This window comes from Centroberyx affinis, unplaced genomic scaffold (assembly GCF_046629955.1).
Source record: "Centroberyx affinis isolate AG114_WGS23_722 - 3 ecotype Tasmania unplaced genomic scaffold, CSIRO-AGI_Caff_v1 ptg010099l_1, whole genome shotgun sequence".
NCBI classification, from domain to species: Eukaryota; Metazoa; Chordata; class Actinopteri; order Beryciformes; family Berycidae; genus Centroberyx; species Centroberyx affinis.
The window spans coordinates 160,001-186,500 of record NW_027284735.1 but is presented as its reverse complement, the minus strand read 5'-3'; the positions used below and the strand labels follow the sequence as shown (position 1 = coordinate 186,500).

Here is a 26,500-nt window from a genome sequence, read left to right as displayed (position 1 = left end):
TCTGTCTGTGTTTACTGTCAGAGTCCCCCATGTGAAGGAGTTCCATCATGGCTTAGTGGTGTTTACGATCCACAGAACCGCTGCCAGCAAAGACACATCAAGGTTTTCACAACATTATGCTCGTAAATAGAAAAAACAATATCCTCGGGAAATCAAACAAAAATGTTTTTGATCTATTTATGTAGAGACGCTGCCTCGCAGTTTTATAACTTTTTATAAAATTTTTATAACATTTAAAACATGTGTATGCACCTGTTGACTCTATACTCTTTATAACACAAGGAGCACGGTTGGATATGTAAAAAAACCCCAAAAAAACATATCTGTCAGCACAGCAGTGATTTTTGGGATTGATGGGATTTTTAAGGCGTCAAAATGTTTCAGAAAAAAGGCAACATTTTTTTTTTTTTTTACAAGTTGCAAGTTTAAGCTGAAAATAAATTCAAGAATATTGGTCTGATCCCATTTATGAAAGCATATGATATGAACAGATACATTAGAAAGCAACTTACTGTATCATATAGATTTTCATTCACTGCTGTAAAATATTGAAAGAATAGTTAGAAGTGTCAAATTTGAGGAATCAGAGCAGGTATCAGTATTTAGAATAATGGTGCCAGCCATAATGAGGATTGATTACTAAATTGGAGCCTTAATAGCAGCTAGTAGTCCTCCTCCCCATTGCTGTAAAACAGATCACCTTCGTCATTGACTTGCGTGGTTAAATAAGGGTTAAACATGACAGTGAGTAGGGGGGGGGGGGATGACGGAGGTACTGGACCTCAGGTCTGTATGTCAGCTCATAGTCAAACCACCAGCAGGGATATTTATACAAGTGGTGGCAATTAGTGTGTGATTGAGAGGTATGTGGAAATACGTGGTATGTAGAAGTGTGTGTGTGAGAGAGGGAGACATTTTGTCTATTGAATCAGCCATGGTTGATGTGGTAGAGGATTACCTGTGTTTTGGACGCTGCTGGTGCACATGTGCTTGGTCACCATGCTGGTAATAGGAAGCCGAGCCATGTGGCAGATTCCTTAACCACTTTGAACTTAATCATATCTGCATTGTGTTCAGACATTTCAGAGGTTCAGAGGATGCAAATGAAGTGTAATTATAGGTATTTGTTCTCCACGGCCAAGCCACCCATCCGCTTTATCCTCGGTTGGCAAGTAAACTTTCGGGATCTTTATCCATTCTTGGTGTTCTGGTGTTTTGGTGTCATGGCGGACACAAGAATGGTCAAGAACACATTGAGAAAGACCTTGGAAGTTTCAGCCACCTTCAAGTGAGAGAAACTTCTTCATGTCCTTCCTGCTGCAGGTTGGACAGCCAAACATTTCCAGCAGTGCTGCCACCCAGTGCTTCCTTTGTGCATTGCATTTATGATGAACTACTAATATTGTATTTTTAATGCATACATCCTGAAAATGTATTAGTAACGTGACGCATCGATGATAAAGATCTTTGTCGATTACATCAATTATGTCGACTAATCCTTGCAGCCCTAGTGTGTGTGTGTGTGTGTGTGTGTGTGTGTTGGTACATAGTGCACGTGCCTGCATGTGTCTGCTGCATGTGTGCGGGCATGTTTGTGCGGAGCAGCCTGGAGCTTGTCTGGAGTCTCTTGGCAGCAGCTTGTCCTGATGACACATTTACTGTACATGCAGCCAGCTTAGCCCTTGGAAGGTGATGAGATAAAATACAACTCTGTGCTGTTTTCCCCCGGCTTTCTCTCCATTCCTCTGCCAATCTCTCACTCTCTCACTTTATCTCTTCGCTGACGTTCCTGCGGCGGCCTCCAACACAAACTGACGCAGTGCTAAAACGCTCTTGGATACGGTTCCTCTTGCGCCACAGATTCACGGGGGAAAGCATGAGAAGTGACATTCTTGTTCGTGTGCAGAGTTGGAGTACATGTTCAAGTACCGGTCACCATAAACTTAACACCCTCGATATCATAATGTTCTGATAAAGTAAATGACTGAAGAGGTTTGATTCCACTGCCATTAGTAATCCATCATAACGCTCTCAGTGTAGACCTTAGCCATCTAAACCCAGTTTACACAGAGCAACAAGGCTTTAGGGCAAGATATTAGATATAGTAAGTGGGTTCAATCAGCCCGTTTTCCAGGAAATACAAGGAATGAGCAAATTATACCAAATGACCATTGTTTCCTCCAATGCTTGAATAGTAAGATTAAATGTATAATTAGTATTATTGTTATTGTTATTATTATTAATAGCCAAGATATGTGATGTAATTTAGAAGAAATAAAATAATTGCAAACGGTGATGATATCGCATATATCGCAATGTTTTGGCGGGAAATTACATTTTGGATATCACCCAAGCCTATGATATAGATTTAATGCTATTGGACAGCGATGAGGTTTTTACTCTGCTGTGCTCCAGCTGTGTTAGTGGGATCGTATTCCAGGCTGATCGTGGACCTGAAATGTGTAGGATCATGTAACGGGATCTACGTTCAGCTGGCCAGGTCTGACCTTAATCACCCAAGGGCCCCATGGTGGATAGAGGAAGAGCGATGAGACAATATATGTTGGCTTGTGTGTGTGTGTGTGTGTTGTGTGTCGATGTACACCGTCCCAATCTGCTTCTTATAAAGCTGACTGAGCAGAATGGACAGACGAAGGGTGACCTCTGACCCCCCCTGCTTCCCCTCGACCTGCACTCACCATGGCAACGGCCGAAAGAAGCCATCTCCGCTTCCTCGCCTTGTCGCTCTCTCTCTCTCTCTCTCCCTCTCTCTCTCTCCCTCCCTCGCCCTGAGGGCAGCGCTTCCTCCCCGATCGCGTCAGGCTGACCTTGTGTGCTCTGTCCGTCAGAAAAACCCGGCCATGTCGGGTCATGTTCAACATCTGAGGAAAAACATTCACATTAGTTTGATTTTTTTTCCTTCAAAGATGGTTCGTAAGCCATTTCTCCTTCATCGGATAATACAGTTGAGAAAAACAGGAGACAGAGAGGAGACGTTAGATTCAAACCCCATTAAAGTTGCGATTAGATTATATTTGTTTCAGCCTATTGAGCCATCAGGATGCTGCACTGAGGGTTAGACTGATATCTTTGTTTGCCTTTTCGATATAGGCCAGTCAATGTTATCCACCTCCAACACGATTCTTTCTTTCTTTACTCAACAGCTTTAAGGGTGGCAATCTGTAAAACCCTCCATCGAACCTGCCTTGTCCCACTGGAAGGAGCTGCCAAACCACCTAATAATTATACTAGTACGGGTTTCAGTGCAGAGTTTTTATGATCTAAATGCTGTTTTAGAAGCTTTTTCAACCTGACAAGAACACAATTCTGGGTGAAACACCCAATCCTTGTAGTTTTCTCGAATTCTTTGGCATGCAAATGCTCAAATTTAAAGATTTTGGCACAAATATTCAGCTATCAGCAGCTTCCATCCAAAAATATCGATATTGGCCTTCAAAAAGCCATATCAGTTGAACCTTAGCTGCAATGTTAGCTTACTCTTACACAGCTTTTTGACTTTGACATCTCCCCCATGGCTTGTCTGTTTCTCACTCTCACTCTCTCTCTCTCTCACACACACACTCACACACATATACAGAGCCACAACTTGCCTTAGAGGAAAGCAAGGCTAATTGGCCAATGGGGAGTTATTTGGCCCCTGGATATTGGGGTCAGTTTCACAGGACTGTAGTGAGAGGGAGGGAGGGAGGGAGGGAGGGAGGGGGAGAGGGGGGGTGGGGGGGATTTGGCAGCAGTGAGGTGATGTTAATGTGATGTAGCCTAATAGGTTTGGTATCTGGAGCTGAAAGTGGTGATATATCACTCAGCTGATCTGTCTGATGTAAAAATGAGAAAATGTATGAGCTGGACGCAGAACTGAAAATGCGATCTCATTTGAATTAGGAGGCGAATGTTTGCTTGAGATTGTGACGCTGATTAACGATGAATGATTTGAAGACTATTCCAAAATGGACTTAATTTGCCTTTAAGTACCTTCATTTTTTTCTCATTTTTTCTCAATCTGTCATTTTGTAGCTGTTGCTTTTTCCAAACGGTGGATATCAACCAATACGCATAAAACACAATGTCATCACAGTTTTTAAATGGCAAAAATCACTATATCTTTGAAAATCTTTCCCTCACAAATTGTTTTGTCATCTCTATTTAAGGTCAGGGTGAGACTGAAGGTCTGTATTGAGGTTAAGGTCCATGTTAAGGTGAAGGTGGTGTTAAGCCAACTTTTTAGGTAGAAATTATGATGTTCCGACTTTGCAGTTTAACCAGAAAGTAATAACTGTTTGTCACCGCTATAAGATGCCATCTAAAGGCTATCTGTATGAGCAGTGTCTTGAACATGTGTACAGTGTTAGCCTACTTCTACAAATGCAATAGGCCTACTTTGTTATAATAGTGTCTCATCTTCTGTCATCTGACAATCCTTCACTGACTGATAGTTCAACAAGTCTCTCTTCTCGCTTGGCTGCTGGATCATATAAAGAATTAGACTAAGATACTGAAAACTGGCTTTGTCTCCACAGATGAATAGTGTGCGTGTGTGTGTGTGTGTGTGTGTGTGTGTGTGTGTGTGTGTGTGTGTGTGTGTATGTGTGTGTCCCACTTGATGAATAGGGTTTCTATTCACATGGTTGTGGAACAAAGCTACTGCAGAGGTCCAGCTACTGCTGGATATCCTGTTGATACCACACAGGCCCATTCTTTCTTGTGAGTGTGCGAGTGTGTGCGTGTTTGTGTTTGTGTGTGTGTGTGTCTGTGTGTGTGTGTGTCTGTGTGTGTGTGCCTGTGTTTTAATACACATAGCAGCCGTTGTACAGTGCTGCTGCATGGTTGTGGTTAATTACAGATTCCCTTTGTGTAGCTTACAGTGCTGTGTGTGTGTGTGTGTGTGTCCGTGTATGTGTGTGTGCCTGTGTTTTTGTGTGCAGGGTGCCCCTTTCCACATTCATAGAAACCACTGTCCTTCAAACTTCATTGTTAAACTGTGGTCAGAGCATGTGACTGGCATATTTAGGGCTAACAGGATTCCCACAACACTGACGCCACACAAGCCGCAGCTCCTCTCTCCATGGAAGTACAGTATAGATTCCTAGTGTATATTAAAGTAATAATAATTCGCCTGAGACGTCACAGTACTGGACACACTGTTTGATTGACAGGTGATCTCTGGGAATTGCAGTGCAGAAACACCACAGCAGTGAGCCCTGAGCACCAAAGATGTCACCAGATTACCTGGCCTACCAATAGGCATAAAGACTCAAAATGTATTTGATTGATTTATTCTAGAAATGCATTCAATCTGATGCCAAAAAAAAAATACTGTTTATATATGTATATATTCTTGATTGTGGTCTGTAGCGATCGTTGGTCTGTTCCTTTACGTTACATGCAGCTGAAAGTGTTTCAACAGCAAATAACAGCTGTACAGAGTATTGTATTATGCATGAGTATGCAAGTTTCATATTCATAATAAGCCTTGGTCTTGAATTTCAATCCATCTCATTCTATCAAACATTTCATGCTCTCAAACGGCCTCTGTTCCTGAGGTGTTTAGATAAATGTTCTGCTATAGTTCTATAATAAGATATTTAAATATTATCCCATCTCTAAAACTATAAAACTATGATATTAGTACTATATTGATATTAGTTTTGACTAATGTTGGCATCTGTCTGTGAAACTTTTTCCTCTGGGGCGTTAGTGTTTTAGGAAGTGCAGTTCCTTCTTTTGCACACACCTCTTTGTCAAGTAGTAGAAAGGAGTGCAGCAACTGTATAGCGTGTGTGTGTGTGTGCATGTGTGAAGATGTGTGCAATGCGATTCTGTGTGTGTGTGTGTGTGTGTGTGTTCTTCCATGTACATGTTTGTGGATGAGTGTGCGAGCCAGTGTGTCACCATGAAGGCGACTGCAAGTGCACAACACTAGATTTTTATACACATACAAGTCCAAGTGTGTGTGTTTGTGCATGCGTACTTGTGTTGTGTGTGTGTGTGTGTGTATATGATTCCATTGTGTGGTGTCATGAGCTCAGGAGGAAGTGGAGGAGAGAAGAATGGGGGGATTTCAAGTGAGAGAGAAGAGAGGGAAGAGGATGGAGAGGCGGGCGTCAACAGGGTCACTTATTTTTAGCTTCACTGTCCCCTGCTATCCTTCCTGCATGGACACACACACACACACACACACACACACACACACACGCTAAATGGCAGTGACAGCAGTGCATCATGCTTGCATAATTATTCTGGAAACCCCCAACAATGCATATTTTCTCTTTCAGTGGCAGATCTGATAATGCATACTTAAAATATTTCAAATATTTTCCCTCCAGCATGATTGATTTTTATCACATTGACAACAGACCTACGCAGTGACGCCAGTGAAGGAATGCTAGCAGCAGTGGCAACATAACATTTAAATTAAATTTAATTTGTAGTTTAATTTACATGGACAGTGCACATTGATAAATATATATGTAAATGAGCCAGACCTAGTCAAAAATGGCTATTGTCATCTGTTGTCATTAGTTAAAATGGCTGCTGTAATGAGAGGGGATCAAGTAGTGCTGAAAAGATTAATCAATTAGTCAATGAACAGAAAACTGATCAATACTAATTTTGATAATCGATTAATAGTTTTAGTCATTTATCACATAAAAATACCAAACATTTGCTGGTTACAGCTTCACAAATGCTAAGATTTGCTGCTTTTCTCAGTTTCATATCATTAGAAAATTAATACTTTGGGGTTTGGCTGTTGGTCAAACTAAGTAAGCAATTTTATGTTCTGGTAACTTGGGCATTTATCAGTATTTCTAACATTTTATAGACTAAATGATTCATCGATTAATCAAAAAAATGATTGCTACATTAATCGATAATAAAATATCGTTAGTTGCAGCCCTAGGATCAAGTGCACAACTTGATCAGTGATCAGATCAAAAGATGATCAGGGTTATGAACTGAAAACAAGCTTTGACCTTCAACTTCTCATTGCTTGTGGTGTCATTGCTTGTGTTCATCATACACATCGGTTACACTATATTGCAACATGGGGCTTGAACCTGTGAACCACTGTGTTGAAATACCTTCCATAAAACGCATCACTGATGGCTACATCTGTAAGAAGACACTCTCCTACACAAACGCTTCTCTGGACAATGTACTTGTTGTGGCATGTCATTATTTTTTGTAGTAATTCATTTGTGTTGGAGAGAGCGTATATGGATGGAATCAGATCTGCCAACAATGTGGTTTTGATTTGGAAACATAGTGAGAGTGAGTGGAGAGCTCTGCTTAGGTCTGATGTGTGTGTGTGTGTGTGTGTGTGTGTACAAGCATATGAGCATATGTGTGTGTTTATGTGTGTCTGTTTGCGAGCGTGTCTCTGTTGCCAGCACCTATCGAGAACACGGCTATGGGGAGCGCTATGACATGCATGATGTACTCGCATGTATGAGCCAGAACAAATTCTTATGTGACCTCATCACATCGTTCGCCAACATGTACAGTGAGACACGAGCCAAGGGCCGGCAAGCTAAACACAAACGCATGCAGGTTTGTTTTTTATCGCACTTTTTTGTGTGATGCAAACCTCAACTCATTGTTTCCAGTATAGAAGTCAGTCTTACTTCACGTCAAGGTATTTGCGGAGTGTGCCAACACAAACAGAAATACGCAGTGAAAGTGTGATATGTAAACACAGATTGGCCCTTGTCACAGTTGGAAACATTCTCAGGATTTAGTTACCAACTTTGTCAAATAACTGACAGTCTTATAAATTGCTCTCTTGTGCCATCACAGTGTAGGTATGGCGGTGATGCAAGAGCTGCAGCACTAAGCACTCATCATTGCGTCAGCAGCACTGAAGCACTGGGAGACTGGTGATAATCACATAATGGATTTTATACAAGGGTTACCAAGGGTTACCAGCACACACATATTATTTCAAAAGTGTTCTTCAAAGTAGCATTCATAACGATAAAACACAAGAAACAAACAAGCAATATTGGTAACTAGCTCCTTGGTTACCACAGCAGTTGGCATAGCAACCAATAAATCACAGCTGGCCGAATTATAAGAAATTAATGGAACACATGTTTGACCAATCAGATTGCTTGGCTGAAGCTACCTGTTGTGTAATGGTGCATACAGTGTAGAATGATGCAACATGTAATTTTAAAACTATTTGTCATGTTCAGTGCATCGATTGAGTTCCACCATTCACTTTTCACTCTTTACCACAGGCCCAAGTTTCATTTTAGCCATCATTTTACCCAGCTACCTGAACATTCAACTGATCTATTGGAAACGTAGCAATGATTACAATTTAAAATCTCTGATCTGTTATTTGCTAGAATCAGCAATTGGAAGAGACATCTGGGGGAATAATTCCCTCAGCTGCCCGCTACCTCAGGCCAATTTTTCATGTTTCACCACACTTCAGAATATATGACGCTTCACTTTTATAGAAATCTGCTGCAGCTGCTAATGGATTCACTCATAAGGGTGTGAAACAAACTCTTTTCAGAATGAGTCAAGATGATTGTAAAACCTTTGGATGCTAGTTTTACTGATGAATAGGTTCTGGTGAGGAGCTGTATTTTTTAATGCTCATATAAAGTGTAATATTCTGCCCACATCGCTGCTTGGCCTGGCGAGCCTCTGCCAGTATTCAGTATTAGAGATTATAGGATATTCGACCGGGTAAAAATCTATTAAAAAGTGTTTTCAGAATGTTTTAACTGCTGTACTTGAGGTGTGCTTAAATTTATGACTGTTTATTTAAACAGCCACATAAATTGAAACATAAGCTGATTTGAGTGTGTTTTTCTTTTCCTTCAAATAAATTGAAACGTAGTCAACCATGACTCAGCTATTCAACTATGATTCGACAATGGCCAGGTTTCAAACTGGGTTTTTGCTCTTACTTTGGGGGAGGGGGGGGGGGGGGGGTCATGTGTGTTGGTCTTAATGTGAATGTGAATGGTTTTTTGCTCTTGCTCTTTCTCTCTTTCTCTGGTTTTTATGCACAGTGATAAACTGGGGAAGCAAAGTGATAAAAACACAGTGATAAAATACAATGTTAAAAACAGAGAGAGGAGAAAAAATCTCTCCCCTTCTCCCTCTTTCTCCTCTCTTTCCGTCTGTCTCTCTCTGTATCGATCCCTCTCAGCATGAATTGCATCTGCAGTATTCAGCCACACTTATGTTACCGGGTTCCCGCCGGTCATGAATTTCTGGAATATGATGGAATTTCTTTTTCCAAGTCAAGGAATTTGATAAATTCTCTGGGGAAGTCAGGAAATATCAAGGAATTTAAAAAAATGTCACTTTACAAGAATAAACTAGAATGTATTTTACAACTTGTTTCACAGATTTATTGCATTAGATGGCGGTTTTCAGCTGTTTTTCTCCACAACAGGCTCACATGTAGTGGAAACCAGACCATTTTACCCCTTTTCAGAACTTTTCTGAGCTGAAAAGCAACATTAACAAACCAGGAAGGAATGACATTTTCAGGGTCATGGAAGCGGTCCGACGGAAAAGTCGCTACACTACACTTAGCAGCTATTGGCGATGTACCTTGCATTTCTGGGCCAGTTTTACTGTTTGGTGGTGTATTTTTCTTATTCCTGCCAACGTACCGTCATGTCAAGATATTTCCAGCGCAGCTACAATGGAGTTTGACAGCGGAAAATCTATCGGCTATCTAAAACATCAACGGTAAACATCAGGTTTTGGTGTCATGTTGCACCGACTTTCAGCAATCCTACAGGGAGAAATCAGTCGTAGAAGAGGTAGAGAGAGCAATTTCTCTGCTGACAGTAGCCTTAGTAGACCAGAATGCAATGCAGCCACAAGAGATGTTGCTTTTTCAGTAAAGGTGCATGATTCGTGCTTTTTCTCAGCTGGAAAAACTGTTCACAACCATTCATTACGGGTTGTCAAAAGGCATTCTGGGAAATGTAGGATGTCACTAACTGAAGTAAAAGTACAGTAGATGATGCGGGTTGAGGGACAGTGGTTGCACCCAAAAAATTTATTGCAACACTTCATCTCAAAATAACCTGGAATATATTGAAAATCACAGATTGATGAGATATACTGTATATGTAAGAGTGTCTGAAGGTGGATTTTTTCCTTTAAATCCCTTCAGTTCTTCCATTCCTTGATCTGAGATGGGATTATTCTGCGGTTGTTTTTGCGGTTTTCAAAGGACTGCATAGAGTGAGACTGGAGTCAGGGAGGAGGAATTAACGCCGACAGTCACGTTTCGCTCACAAGGTGCTGAGAGGAGCTGTCAGGAGCAGGAAGGTGTAGAGCGAGAAGTCGGAGGAGAGAAGAAATAGAGATGGAGGCCAAAAATAAGAGAGCTAGAGGAAGGAGAGGGTGGCGGGTGTAGAGAGAGATATGGTCCTGTGTAGCTCAGCGGACAGAGCGTGACACCAAGACACTGCCAGAGCTGGATCTGATTCCCACTGAGGCCACCCGTACTGAGAATACATGCGCTCATGGTTAGGGATGGGACAATAATCTGTATTACTATATATTGCGGTAAAAAAATAATAACGGTTATGACACCAGCCCTAATTTTTATTACTGTGACCACCGCGATGCGAGGCTGAATAACAAATGCAAAAAGTCAATATTTTATAGAAAAAACACAAAATTTATGTTAATATTTTAGATTTTTCACAAATATTTTACATATGTTCTTACATGAAAACATCTTTAAAAAAGAGAAATGTCTTGCAATTGATATGAGAAATTAGTTATTAACTAATTTAAGCATATTACAGTACTGTTTTTAAGTTTTCCATCTTATTAATGTAGGCTAATTATCGGGATAATATCATATATTGAGATAATTTTGGCCAAGATAATCGTTCCATGGTAATTTCATATCGGCACAGGCCTAGTCCTGGTACCATACAGTGGATAAAAAGAAGAAGTAAAAGAAAGCAGAGAAGGGGGGAGACAGAAATAGAGATGGGCGATAGGCAGAGGATTGAGAGTAAGAGAAAGAGAGAGATCATTTCTTGACATGAAGGAGAGCAGTGGAAAATCCCCACAGATGATATGGAAAGAGAGAGAGAGAGAGAGAGGGAGGAAGAGCGAGGAAGACGAGGTGAGGTGGTGCAGCACTGCTCTGCTGTCAGACATGACAGCTCTGCTCTGCTGCCTGATGGATCAGCTATGGAAAAGTCAGACCTCTCCCACGGGCTTTATCTGCGTGTGTGTGTGTGTGTGTGTGTGTGTGTGTGTGTGTGTGTGTGTGTGTGTGTGTGTGTGTGTGTGTGTGTGTGTGTGTGTGTGTGTGTGTGTGTGTGTGTGTGTGTGTCTCTGTCTGTACGAGTCTGTGGGCCGACATGAATACCGATCCAAGTATTATTCAATTAACAGTCAGTCATTAATAGCGTCTGCTACTGGGATTATATAAAGCAATTACAAAAACAAGTGCATCTTTTGTATTCATTTATTCATTTGATTAAAATGATGCACTGATCATTGTGTGCCTTACACTGGATGTATAACAATCTTCAATCAAATTAAAAAAGAAATCAAGATAAAATAAGCTACATACAGTAATATAGGCGTGAGGACAGAGCTTCTAATTTCTTTAAACTGGTTAAACAAAGCTTATAGATCGCTGCTGATCCTGGTACTACATATGCTATCTGTGCACCTCCGTTCTTTATTATGGATTCAAGTTTATGTTTAGTTTATTGATATATGTAGCAATATAAATACATGCAATTTATGGTCCAAATTCTCTTTCCTAATCCTACAATTCCCTACCTTGTCCGTAACAGTCAGTCAGATTTACTGTTCCATAGCACAGAATGACCATAATCTATCTTTAGTGGTTTGATAGGGTTGTTGATCAATACCATTGACTAGTGCGCTCATCTCTACTGTGAAACTGTGACTTTGTTATTTGTGTCAGTTACAGGCCAGAGATGTCGATGTTGTTGCAATTCCCTGGTTGCTGATAGAAGTTGATTGAGTAAAGGTTTTAACAAACAAAACCAGTGAATGGGACAACCGTTTCATAATAATATGACACTTATTTTCAATATGCTGAAAGTTTGCTTTCAGTCTCATAATCTAAAGTCAGTTTCATACAACCACTGACGGTGAAGTGTGTTTTTTTTTTTTTTTTTTTTTAACTGAGCTGCTTGAAGATGAAGCCAAATTTCCATTTTTAATCCAATGGAAAATAAAGTTGAATCTTGAATTTTAAATCTTGATATTCCAGGTCCATTGCCCGTTTTCAACGCAGTCCATCCCTCCCAAAATTCTTGACTCTCCAACTTTGCTGTAGTTTTTCATTTTATTCTAATGTGTCATAACCTCAGGACCAAACCAAACCGTGACTGTCAACAACACAGGCCATTAGGTGACTACTGGAAGAAGCAAAGTATTTTATTTTATGGTTTTTTTTCGCTGGACACTGGCGATGTAAAGCCGCAGCTTATCCTCCAAGGTCGGAGTGCGGTCTCAGTTTGGTCATACTTTGGTTGTTTTGATGCTACAGAGCCACTGTGACTCACTGCTCACTGTCATCCTACGGTGCTGTTTCTGACTCAGCCCATAGAGAGAAAGTGGTGTGTGTGAATGTGTGTGTGTGTGTGTGTGTGTGTGTGCCAGCATGTGTGTGTTTTTGGCAGTAGATGCAGGGCTGCTGGGCCTGTGTTTCATTTCTCTGACTGGCAAGCAGCAGCAGATCTTTCCACACACACAGATCTGCATGGAGGACCTGTGGTATTTACGCGAACACGGCCAATTACGCTCCGTCTGTCTTCTTTCTCTCTTTCTCCCCTCACTGTCCTTTCCCTGACTCCCATCTGTCTTTCCGTCTAGTTCTCCATCTCTCCTCTCCTTTTTCTGTGCTCCTCTTTCTCTTTCTTTCTTTTTTTGTCTCTTTCTCTGCATGTCATTTTAAGCCCCGGTCCGTAGTTTACGAAATGTCACTCTAAAACACGCCTGCTTATACAGCTTCTCACCCCATCTTTCCAGAAAAGTGAGGTTTCCCTGGGATTGACCACATAGTAATACTATTCCTATTATTAGTCTCTCTCTCTCTCTTTCTCTCTTTCTCTCTTTCTCTTTCTCTCTCTTCTCTCTCTCTCTCTCTCTTTCTCTCTCTCTCTCTCTCTCTCAATTCAGTTCAGTGTGCTTTATTGGAATGAAAGTAAAGAAACAAACAATACCGCCAAAGCATCAATTTAAAAGATCAACATTTTTACATGGAATCCCTTTCCCACCTTGCATCTGTCTGTGTGTGTGTGTGTGTGTGTGTGTGTGTGTGTGTGTGTGTGTGTGTGTGTGTGTCAGTACCTGCAAAGTGGAGGATCTGGGCTGCTGTGGATTTAGTTCTTCAAAATCAGTCTGTGTGGAAGTTAATAGAAATCTCTCTCTCTCTCTCTCTCTCTCTCTCTCTCTCTCTCTCTCTCTCTCTCTCTCTCTCACTCTCTCTCTCTCTCTCTCTCCATGTCTCTCCCCTCTCTTTATGTCTGTCTTGTCAGTGTGTGTGTGGCTGCTGACCTCGTCCAGCCCAGCAACAGGAAGTGTTGTAGCGATGGTGACCTCGCTTTGAGTGTAAACGGAGGGGAAGCTAACCTCCCTGCGAGCGTCTGCCGTCTCCCAGCGGCCCTCACTGCCTCATGTATTACTTGAAAGGCATCCATCCGTCTGTCCGAGGCTTTTCACTGCCTCACTTGGCTAATGTGATTTAAGTTGGGTGGAACTTTTTTCACTTTTTAGCACACACACACCTCCACACAAATTTGATCCACCTTTAGCATCCGCATTTAGGCTTTTCCCACCAGCTTGCATTCTCAGTAACTGCATATATAGGCAAAATAATTTAAAGAAAAATATGTCCCAAGAAACGGAATGATATTTTTATTACTTGGATGTGTTACATGTGCAGTTTTTAGGCCAGGAATTCGATGCTGAGTCCGGATCCCCAGAGCAGCCAATTTCGGTGGTTGATACTTTGTGGAATGTGCACTAAAAAATGAAAATCTTCTACCAATGTGAAATATCACTTTTACCAAAAGCTTGCTGCCGTATCCTTGAAATGTCTTCCCTGACAAAATAAAAGATGAGAAAACCTAACCGCCTGTTTTCCTCTCTCTCTCTCTCTCTCTCTCTCTCTCTCTCTCTCTCTCTCTCTCTCTCTCTCTCTCTCTCTCTCTCTCTCTCTCTCTCTCTCTCTTTCTCAGATCTCTCCACGGCCAAGAGGAAGTTTGCTGAATCTCTGAACGAGTTTAAGTTCCAGTGTATTGGGGATGCGGAGACGGATGATGAGATATGCATAGGTGAGCTCGCCGATATGAAACCCAATACACCCACTGCACCAGCAGAAGGAAATCTGCTGTATCCTTAAATAGACTGAGAGTTCTGTGAATTACAACCACTCAAAGAGAAACAGTCATATCAGCACTGATTTCCAAGAGACTAGCTTTCAAAGCTAATATAGAGGTAGCCATGGCAGAGGACCCAAATCATGCTTCTATCCTGGATCTTTTCTTCATTAATTGTGAAAATTATATCAAAACTCACACGTCTTTACTGCCAGACCATTCATTGCTTCTGGTGCCTGAAAGAAGAGCAGAATTTTTCAGTCATTTCCACTCCACACTGTTAAATTTAAGTCTAGCAATAGTGCAGCAGGAATGAAATTAAAAATGTGGCTTTCTGTATGCAATAGCTGCAACTTTATATACTCTCTTTCTTCGTGCTTGATTCCACCCACTAACTATGTTTACATGCAAGTATGTGCCTCAGAATCTCCACTAATATTGGCAAAACCCAGGTATCCAAGTTTCCCCCACCTGTGCACTGACAATGTGAATAGCTAACAATGCACACTTGCAATTCTCTTTCATCTTGCAACTCGGGTCAGTGAAGATGCAATATCTTTATCCCTATTTATTCATTTGCTTTGTCATTTTCAATACATTTCGTTGTTCTTTTTGCTGTTGTATTATCTGCAGCGCTCACTATTTGCCTTAATCATTAAAGTTTCAAGTAATTACTAAGTAAGTAATCAACTAATCTTCATCATAACCAGGATAAGAACTTATTGCAGATAGTCTAATGGGGATATGATGTTTACGGGCTTCACCTAAAATATTGCATGTATACTAGGCTTGGGCCAGTTTCCTTTACCACCTGTGTCAAATTGTGCTTAAGCTTTACCCGGTTTTATTTTCTGCACACCGACAATACCATCATTTGTCATATGAGATGTGTGGCCAATCACACAAGCAGCCGAGTCCTCCATCAGCAGCGGTAAAATCTGCCAGTGAAAGAACTCTACAAGTATGCAACCTGATAAATCGTAAGCCTGCGCCAGGTTTCATGTATCCCAGTGGCGTGAGGAGGAGTTCTGCTGTACAGATGGCACAAGGTGTACTGGCCAGCCTGCGGTGTAATTTTCAGCATACCGTCCCTTCTGTTACATGCGGCAAAATAAAAAATATTCCTCCTTTTATCCACTAAGCAACCTGTTTCACATTGAACGCTCACTGTTTCACCCTTGTTTTGAGCCTGGTCGTAATTTTGTTTTACTTAGCCAGCTTGGCTTACTTTATTTTTGTTTACGGTTGCTGATTGTTAACTACTCTCCCCTCTTACAAAACCTTGGCTAAGATCTGTGTTGCTGGTTCTTGGGCACATATCAAACCGGTTTTAAAAATATCACACTGACTCAAGCCTTATCCATACATTAAATGAGGCAATATGTACATGTACGCTACCAGTCAAATGTTTCGACACACGCATTTTTCTTTATTTTTACTATTTTTCACATTTTAGAGTAATAGTAAAGACATCAAAACTATGAAATAAAACAAATAGAATTATGCAGTGACCAAAAAAGTGTTAAACAAATCAAAACTATCTTATATTTTAGATTTTTACAGTAGCCACCCTTTGCCTTGATGGAAAGGCAAAAGCTCTGGAAAGAAATTCATACGTAGGCACCAGCTTCACTACAAATTTCAAGCATTTAAGCATAAGCCTTTAGATCAAAATGGCTTTAAGATGATGAAAAACATAGTGCAAGCAGTTCAATCAGGTGCGTCCTAACTTTTGACTGGTAGTGTAACTAGAGTAACTAATTCCATGAGCAGTTTTGTGAGGCTGAGGCGTTGCAGCGCTCTGCCTCTCGCTCTCCCGGCTCCCCGCTGTGCAGCCTGCAGCAGCGCCACACCCTCCGTGCTGCCTGGCTCTGTGTGTCTGCGCTCGCTGCAGCTCTGATCTGCCTGACCCACCCACTGCTGTTGTTTAACTGTCCCGGCTATCTTTCCTGAACAGCTTGCTGCTCAACTGGGCCGCGCCATGGCATTGTTGTCTTGTAGGATATTCATTCACATTGAATTCAACTGATTTCTTCTATCTGATAAAAATTAAGCATTTCGTTCCAAAATGCTGTATATCAGCTTGAAAAGAAATTGCTTGAAAGCCGTCGTTCAGTTGTTCAAAAATATAGATAATTCCATACTCACCAATGTTAGTGTTTAATTGGCAATGGTCTTAAAATAGCCTCAGTATTTTCTCCAGAATGATTTCTACTGAGTGCATATTTCATTTAGGAAGAAAACTCTGTAAATGTCCACTGATATGCGCTGGTAATGTAAAAAAAATTCATTAATTAGTTCAATTTGATATAAAACTGTTATTTTCAGTGATTGGGTCTCATTGCTTGGCACTCGAGCGCCTGGCCAGTAGCATTCCTTTATTATTCTACTTGATTGATCCAGAACATGTGATTAGGTTCACCCAAAGGTTTGATTACATTTTATGAGCTTTATTAAATGGTTGCACTGTTTTTAATGCATTCCTCGCATAGTCCTGAGGTTCTTTGCCCTTTTATAGCTGGATCTAACCGAGGTTCCAAACCCTGTAACTTGAGGTCTGGTGCTGGAGAGTCCAGTGTGTGTGTGTGTGTGTGTGTGTGTGTGTGTGTGTGTGTGTGTGTGTGTGTGTGTGTGTGAGAGAGAGAGAGAGAGAGAGAGAGAGGTAGAGAGAACTGTGGTGTGATTAGGGAATGGAGTGGAGTCCGCTGTGTATGTGCGTGTGTGTGCGATTTGTACATGTCAGCGTAGGTGTTTATATACATACATGTTCAGTGTGTATGAACAAAGTGTGTGTGTGTGTGTGTGTGTGTGTGTGTGTGTGTATATACAGTGTTGGATGGAGGACAGGGGCAACTGAAATGGAAACTCTGACCCAAAACAATGCAGTCATGCCTGGCTTGCCAAAGAGCAGGGAAACGAGTGGTAGCTTGCGAAAGGCTCGCTCTCGGAGAAAACACCATTGAAACCAAGCCTTTAAATTGTGGTTTCATTTCCAGTTAATTACTCTGCTGTGTCATGGCTTTAGTGGAGTTTGTATGGGGTCCAAGAACAGGAACAAAGCACCTTCATCACTGCCACTTCCTCATGCCAACTTTCTCTTTTCTCTCTTTGTTTGTCTTTATCTCTCCGTCTCCCATCATCACCACCACTTCAAATGCCAAGTTTCCCTTCTCTTTCCTCCCTCTCTCTCTGTCTCTTTTCTGTTTTTCCTCTCTCTCCCTCCATCCGTCTAACTGTCTGTTTCTGCTGTCTGTCTGTCTCTCTCTCCCTCTATGTCTCTCTCTCTTTCTCCGTCTGTCTACCCATATGTCTGTCTGTAGCCAAGTCTCTCCAGGAGTTTGCAGGAGTCCTACAGAACCTGGAGGATGAGCGGACGCGGATGGTGAGTGACGTAACACACTGTACTGTACTGGACATTATACTGTGGGTTGTTGACTGGGTGAGAGGGAGTGGAGTTCACTGGTTAGTTTGTCTGCACATTAACCCTGTCGTTACCCAGCAAACATTTTGACGTTGAATATATGTTGGTACAACGTTGAAAACCTGTATAAAATAGTGCCAAGATAAAAGTTGAGATGACATTCGTGGTCGCTCATAGTTGCTGCCTGTATTGTTTTGTGAAATTGGGACTTAAATATCTTTCTGAAATCAGTTCAAAACAGTTTCCAAAGCTGTTTTAATGTGAATCTTTACTGTACCATAATATGAGGTTGTGGAAATTTTGTGCCAGTTTGGGTTGATGTTGATTGAGAAAATTGTACGCGCAAGATATGATGATAGCATAAGAGATACTACTGTTATGTATATGTGTACTTGTCAATGACCTTGATTTTTGTGTGTGTGTCTGTCTGTGTGTGTGTGTGCCTCCAGATCGAGAATGCCAACGACGTATTGATCATGCCTCTGGAGCGGTTCAGGAAAGAGCAGATCAGTGCAGCCAAGGTGAGGATGCAACAGTTTACAGCCAAGAGACTAATGCTGGAATTTACCTTTGACTACACACACGTACAGCATATCAGTATTGAGTAAATTTATCATACTATGAAGCAAGGAATCTCTGTCTGTATGTGTGTCCTTCCCATATCTCGAGAACCATTCGTCCGATCTACTTCACACTTGGCGGGTGTATTGCTGGGGACCCAAGGACGTGCAGTGTCGGATTGGACACGCGACACGTTCAATTTTAATAAACTTTGAATAAACAAGCGAACAGCGCTCTGTGCAGCAGCTGACTGGAAGCGCAGTGTCAAGTGTGAAGTTGTTTGGATGAGCGGTTCTCGAGAAAGCTGCAAGCAGCAATACCGGAGGCCAAGCAATCGGCCCGTTCTGAACAGGCATGTTTTGAACGGGCACTGCACTAGTTCAGTTAAATAATAATCCACAAGAAGCTTTACAGTGATTTTACAACAGCTATGGGTCATTTTCAGGTCCGACAGGAAGCATAAAATGGTGGGAAGCTCCAGAAACCATCATGTAAAAAAAGCTGTTTTGCTTCCATAGCACTCCAAAAAAAAGTTCTCGGATGTGTCAAGGTGGTTTGATGCGCCAATGACACTTCTAGTGCTCACTGGGCCTTTTAAAACCACTGACACATTTGAAAATGTGTGTGTGTTACACTTCCAGTGTGTTTTTGCATTAATGGAGGAGAATTACAGTATTTCATTTTCAAAGGCCACTGAATTTTCCCCAGGACTTATGATGAAACCTGACATTTGTGCCCTGCTTATGACTTTTGACGTAACACTCCCTCTTAGTCCTCAGATGATGAACCTATAGAACATTTAAAAGTTGTTTCCAACGTTTGTAGCTGTATCTGACCCCCATCTCTTTGAGTGTTAATAATACACATCACCTGGAAATACACAACCTTTATTGTCTAGATTTCCATTGTTGGTACAGTGCAGCCACACATTCTGGTGTGGAGAGATTAGAATTAGAGAAATACAGAATATCTACTGCATGTGTCAGGCTCCCCCCCCAGTGATGAATGGCTATCTAGGATAAACGCCTGTTTCACCACTTCATGACCTGGATAGGAGATTAGAGGAATACATAATTGTGCCATATATCAGAGATTCACAATGGGGGGTCACATGGGCCAAGGCTCCCCATAACCAGTGTGTCAGTTTGTAAATGTGTACCTTGGCAGAAGATACAGGTACAGTGGACTGCAGGTAGTCAGGAGGAGGTTTTTTTTTTAATCGTTGTATTTTAAAACAGTTTTAACACCCCTTCTATGTTTTACAATTTTGCAAATAATCTAAATTAAGATAAGTGAGAAGCGAGGAAGCGAGAAAATCATAAAATAGGTATTAGTCATTCTGGGGGATCCACCACCGTTTCAGTGTTTCTAATCCCCTTATATCAGGTCATTGTGCGATTTCCCTGTGCGATCATTAGCCATAGGACCTAGATGACTAGCCGCGGGGGGCCACCTGGTACATGCAGCATTAAACATATTATCAGTGTATACGGTGCTAATCCCCCCCCTGCAGCAGGTCATTGTTTGATTGTAACATGGTGGCCAGATTAGGAAGTGAACGCATAATCTGTGTGGTTAGGTCACCAGAGCGATGTACTAATCCCAGTTTAGCCCTGAAAGAACTGACAACATCTTCGCCTGGCACAGTTTCACCTCGCCCGCTAGCTGTCAGAGCCGGCAGTCCCCTAACACTAGAGGAGTGTTAGGGGAATTACGGTGACTGGGTGATGGACAGCAGACATAGTATGAAACATGGTGGATTCCACGTGGTGCAGTTCCTCTGAAGTAAACTCAGGTGCAGATTTTTCATTTTATTCACTAAGAAATTTATGTAAATTAAGTTGTGGCGCAAAAAAGCCCCTGGAAAGAGCACTGGATAAGTAACTGGCTTCCTTCATCACCAGTTGCAACTGCAAATAGCACTTAATCCACGAAGGCTGGCACCCTTTCACCCTACAGCACCCTAATTGGAGCATTCTCTGATACGATCTGCTAGCGACGACACAGTGCTGGACCACCCCGGTCTGTTTGATGGTCATGTTTGGCCCATTCACATAGAAGAACCAAGAACATAAGTTTTGCAGGAAAGATAGCAGCTGTTCTGAATGGGTACACTCATTGCATAAAGTCTAAATCTTCTAGCGCTGGAATAATTTGGGGATGTTGGTGTTGCAAAGCATTAGTGAATTGGGCCCAATCTTGATGTGCATGGCCTCACCTACAAATAAATATTATGTGAGCAAAATAATGAGATTTATATATCATCTTTGGCACACTTTCAACTCATTGTGCATGGTTAGTGAATAGCATGGCATTCTACATCATCATTTTGGTGATGTAGTGTGCGCTCTTCCCACCACAAAGCTTGAATGAATCTGGGCCTCAGTCTTAAATTGGAATAACTACACTTTGTGATATGAGATGAATCACTTTCAGTTGGTGACTGGACCAGATCAGAGTAATTGAAGTTGTGTATAATATTGGTGTTTTGGTAAAACCTTCCCTCCTTCCAAATGTTTATTGGAAATTGTAAGTGCATTTGATTGTTGTTTGATTGTTGAATAAAACAATGCACAAATAAAAAAATATGAATGCTTAAAAAAGGTTGCATGCCATGTGTTGTATGCAGGAACAGGCAGTGAGTGATGATGTTGATGTGATGGCTGAGGCTTCATGTTCCAGCAGGACTTCCTAGTTAACGCTTGACATGACAAGGCCGTGAAAGGAATCTGTCCAGTCAGATTTGATGATTGTGATTCTGATGAGTCAGTCTGGTGTCAGGCCATGATCCTGTGTCAAAACACTGGATTTACTTTGCTGTGTTTCTGAACAAGTCATCACTCGGTTAATACCACTTCTGGCTGTCCTGTCCTGTCTCTGTTATGATACTTTGAGAATACTGCCACCTGCCGGCCAAGGATGGGATTACCTTGAATTAAGGTAATGGGTAATTAGTAGGATTTCCCATCTTTTACTTTAAATGCACCTTTATAAAAGAAGCCCAGGTCTCTATAGCTATTTCCCAAAGTTTTACTTAACTTGATGTTTTAGTAGTTATAGTAGACTTGATGATAATGATTGATACGCTGATAGAAACCAATCACATGTGGACTGGCTGTGCATTTACTGGCTGTCTCGCCCATAATATAATATCGTGATTTTTTTTTATTAAAGGAAATCAGACAGTCTAGCTTTCTTCCAGTGGAATTTCTCTGTATTTTTAGACAAAATGGTGACTTGAAACCCATGGAGACACAGGAGAGCATGTCCTGGCAGGAGTCACTTCTGACATGATTTCCATAGTGAATCTGAAAACATTCAGAGGGAGGCAGGCTTGCCACAGAGGCCTTGTTGTTTAGAGGACCGTTCATCATCTGTGATGCGTTCTGCAGCTGTTGTGCGTTCCTCTCGCCCTGAGAGTTCTACTTCCTGTCGAAGCTGGCCGGGCCATGAAAGACCTGTGTCATGTGACTGGAGCAGGGGTTGACATCATGTCATGGGCTTGTATTGAGTATTACTCCCACTTCATCACAAAGAACTGACAGGACATTATTGTTTTTTCATCACGCTAAAAGTTTTGTTTCAGATATTTGGCAGATGTTTCTCCAATATCAGTAAACTGTAAATTAAATTACAATATAAAAATAAATTCCTGTTATTATCGGGACAGAAAGGTCAGGTTTACCAGAGGCTCACTGGCTATAAGTGAGCGCATACAGTTTATTGGTTCCAGTGTGGTGGAAAAAGTACTCAAATCCTTTACTTAAGTAAAAGTAGCAATACCATAAAGGAAAAATACTCTACTAAAAGTCCTGCATTCAAATTTTACTTAAGTAAAAGCATAGAAGTATTAGCAGTAAATGTCCTTAAGTATCAAAAGTAAAAGTACTCATTCTGAACGATGGTCCCTTTCAGAGTGTTAAATTATTGATGCATTAACCTGTAAGTATGTTAATGTTGTAGGTCTAACTGCTCCATATACTGTAGGGGAGTTTAAACTCTAACAATGCGTCATATTTTATGATTTTATTGTATGTATTGCATGTAAAACCTTATTCTGCAAAGGAACTAGTAACTACAGCCGTCAGATAAATGTAGTGGAGGAAAAAGTACATTATTTCCCTCTGAAATGTAGTGAAGTAAATGTATAAAGTCCCACAAAATGGAAATACTGCCAGTACCTCAAAATTGTACGGAAGTATTGTACTTGAGTAAATGTACTTAGTTACTTTCCACCTCTGGGTAGATTATGGGACAAACCAGCATTTTACAGCAACGAAATGTAAAAAAAAAAAAAAAAGAGTACTTTAAATTGCTACACCTGCATGAGAAGACAATATCATAGCGGCCAGTCAGATGTACATCACATGCACAGTTAGAATGGGAGTGTTTTTCATGGTAAGACACATACTGCACATTTTGTACTCCTAATTTCTGTATCACCATGATGAAATTGATGCATCTTCCTGAAGCCCCTGTCTCTTTAGCCCGGTCGTATTATGTGTTAGGATGAGGAAATGAACTAATATCGACAGGTCTCTCTGGGAGATGGTGCAGCTGAGAAAGAGAGACCCACCCTGATCTTTCCCTCCTCTGTGTGTGTGTGTGTGTGTGTTCAGCTCTCTCTTCTCGTTTCCCCATCTGCTTGAATTACATCAGGTTTGATGAAACATTAATGATCTTAAGAACAGAATAGAACATACACTACCAGTCAAAGTTTGGACACACCCGACTGAATGTGCTATGTTTTTCATTCTCTTAAAGCCATTTTGATCTAAAGGCTTATGCTTAAATTCTTGAAATTTGTTTCTTAGACAAATATAAATAGTGAAGTTGATGCGTATGTATGAATTTCTTTCCCAAGCCTTTGCCTTTCCTTCAAGGCAAAGGGCGGCTACTTTAAAGAATCTAAAATATAAGATAGTTTTGTTTATCACTTTTTTGGTCACTGCATAATTCCATTTCTGTTATGTCATAGTTGCATAGTCTTTACTGTTATTTTAAAATGTGGAAAATAGTAAAAATAAAGAAAAATGTGGTGTGTTCAAACGTTTGAGTAGTAGTGTATTCACAAAAAAAGTACCGCTCTTTTTCTTTTGCTCCTCATGTCTGCTTTCCTTGTCTGTTTGGACACTTGTCAGTGTCACTTCCTGTCTCTGTCTACGTCTCTCCCTATGTATGTTTCTCTGTCTGTAAGCTTGAAAGAGACACACCCTGCTCTACCTGTCCCTGGTTCATCATCCACCATTCTGTCTGTCTCTCTGTCAATGACCTCAGCTCTAATGAAACAGCCCGTTGTTTTATAACCAGCTGTGTTCCCCGGTGGATTCACTGATTTCATACTGGACTCCCTGAGATATGGGCTGCACTGGAATGTGTCATGTACAGGCTGAGAGATATTCACAGAAAATTAAGTTCCTGCTTGCTCTGTTCTCCAAGCAATCAATTTTTCCAGCTAGACGGCGGTTATGGATGATTGCAAATGCTGGTCACTGATCATATTACTCATAGAGATGAAGAAAATGTGATCAAACGCTTGGTTCATTAGGATCACGGATATATTTCTTGAAATCAAAGTCCTACAGGAGGTGAATTAGTTGAATGTAATTAATCTCACTTTCTGGGAATAGTAAATTATCATCCTGATTATCATCCTAACCTAAAGTTATAATGTATATTTCTTCTGTTATAGGAAGCCAAGAAAAAATATGACAAAGAGACAGAGAAGTACTGTGCAGTACTGGAAAAGCACCTTAGCCTTTCAGCAAAGAAGAAGGAGTCGCATCTACATGAGGTAGGAGTGTCTGTGTGTGTGTTTCTTACTCTCTCTTCTGATTTGTTTAAGACATATTTCTGCATAAACATCCATCCATCGTTTCTCTTTCCTTCCTTCCTTCCTTCCCTCCCTCCCTCCCTCCTCCAGGCGGACAGCCAGGTGGACAACGTACGCCAGCATTTCTACGAGGTTTCTCTGGAGTACGTCTTCAAGGTGCAAGAGGTCCAAGAGAGGAAGATGTTTGACTTTGTGGAGCCTGTAAGACGACACTCCTGTTTTTTTTTTCTCTCTCTCTTATATAATGCTCTTATTTTTTCAAAGGCCTCTTTTTCCCTAAGTCCTTTTATCCAAAGATGGTAGACTGAACCCCTTTTCTGTTTTTCAGCACTGGCCCGTGTTACATTCACACACTTAGACACATTCACGCCCAGCAGCTGCTCAGTATAGTCACAGTTGTATTGTGAGGAGGGGAACATATTATTTTTTTTGCACCAAGACTACAGAGAAGCAGTTTCAAGCTTCACTGTTCACTCTTTGCCACTTGACTTATGTTTGGCATCAGTCACTATTTCAATTAATCACTATCTTATGGTAAAAATTGGTTATATACATAGTTCCAAACTCTCCTTATTCTATGATTCAACTGTATAACACAAATATATGAAATGTATTGTTCTTATCTGATTTTTAATCCCTTTCCCAACATATCTCTGCCTCTCCAAACTCCTTCACCTTCATTTCTTTCTATTACTTTACCTTCCTCTCCTCTTCATTGTTTTCCTCTACCTCCAACTCCTCCTTCTCTTCCTCCTCTTTCTGCTGCTTTTCCTGCTCAAACTCCCTTTCTCTTTCTGCCTCCTCATCCTTTCTCACTTCATAATTGCTCCTCCTCCCCCACCTCCACCCCCACCACTCCCTGTGCTTCCTCCACTTCATCCTCATCATCATCATCATCCTTTTCATCTTCCTCCTCCACTTCATCCCACTCTTCTTCCTCTTTCTCCTCCCTCTTTCTCCCTCCCCCACCTGTGCCTACTCCACTTCATCCTCTTCCTCTTCCTCCTCCTTCTCCACTTCCTCCTCCACATCCTCATCTTGTTCTTCCTCTTCCATTTCATCCTCATCCTCCTCCTCCTCCTCCACCACATGCTCACTTTTCTCCCCTTCATCTTCCTCATCCATTTCCTCATCCTTTTCCTCCTTCTCCTTGTCCTCATCTTTTCCCCCTCGTTCTTCCTCCTCTTCCTCCACCTTTTCATCCGTCTCCTTCCTCTCTTCCTCTGCCTAATCCACTTCCTCATTGCTCCTCCTCTTCCTCCTCCTCCTCCTCCTCCCCTTCCTCCTCTTCCTCCTCCTCCTCTCCCTGTTGTTTTTGTTCGCTCAGCTGTTGGCCTTCCTCCAAGGCCTGTTCACCTACTATCACCATGGCTACGAGTTGGCCAAAGACTTCAACCACTTCAAGACTGACCTCACCATCAGCATACAGAATGTAAGGACACACACACACACACACAAACACCTTACCATCTGCGAGCAAGTTTGCAACGGTCACACTTACACAGCTTACTAACAGCATATGAATATGTATATACGCAAATCATTACGCAAATCAGTATCCAAAACATGATGTCACATGGTCACACAGAGCTTCCCATCAGCATACAGAACATACAGTATGGTCAATATGTTGCATACTATCAAGGTAAACTCTTACAAAGTAGGGTTGGGGCCATTCATGAATTAGAATGCATGGTAAATTCCAATTCAATTCTTGGAGTTGGAATTAGAATTGTAATTGGAATGTCACCCAGCTCTAAGAAAACAGAATTGGAGTTGAATTGGAATGATGGGAAACAGAATTGAATTCCATGGAATTCCTCTTCCAACTAAGAGAAGTTGTCTTGACTTACTGAACATTATGAGTCAAACATTATGAATGAAGTAAAAGAGAGTTAAACAAACAAAATCAAATACATTCAATCATAATGGATGTATTACAGTTACATGTTATGCATCAAATACCACCTGAAATGCACCTAGAACATTTTATGATATTCAGTATTGATAATATACAGTATAACAGCATGTGTAAATATATGATATGTGGTAAGAAAAAACATGGAATTTCACAGAATTACCTTGAATTAAATTAAACTGAAATTCCAATTCCAACTGCTCAGTTGAATCGGAATTTATGAGTTAATTCACAAATTGACCTCAACACATGTTACAAAGAGTGAACTCAGAACTTCAATACAAACATTCTTCTTAGAGAAATTTAAATACTAAGAAGAAAAACTAAGATAACACAGAAAACCTAGATTCCACTTTTTCTGTAAACTCTCCAAATGTTAA

The 26,500-nt window shown here is 41.1% G+C and overlaps 1 protein-coding gene across 4 annotated transcripts in view; it reads left to right on the top strand.

Moving 5' to 3' along the window:
• The window catches only part of LOC139640641 (rho GTPase-activating protein 26-like), a 108,968-nt gene that overhangs the window by 35,367 nt on the left and 47,101 nt on the right, over positions 1 to 26,500 (top strand). For all 4 annotated transcript variants that reach the window (XM_071514816.1, XM_071514819.1, XM_071514818.1 and 1 more), the window contains 6 exons: positions 14,247 to 14,342; positions 17,708 to 17,769; positions 18,258 to 18,329; positions 24,062 to 24,163; positions 24,293 to 24,403; positions 25,530 to 25,634. In XM_071514816.1, the coding sequence (XP_071370917.1) occupies positions 14,247 to 14,342; positions 17,708 to 17,769; positions 18,258 to 18,329; positions 24,062 to 24,163; positions 24,293 to 24,403; positions 25,530 to 25,634 (548 nt within the window). The remainder of the gene's footprint in view (positions 1 to 14,246; positions 14,343 to 17,707; positions 17,770 to 18,257; positions 18,330 to 24,061; positions 24,164 to 24,292; positions 24,404 to 25,529; positions 25,635 to 26,500) is intronic.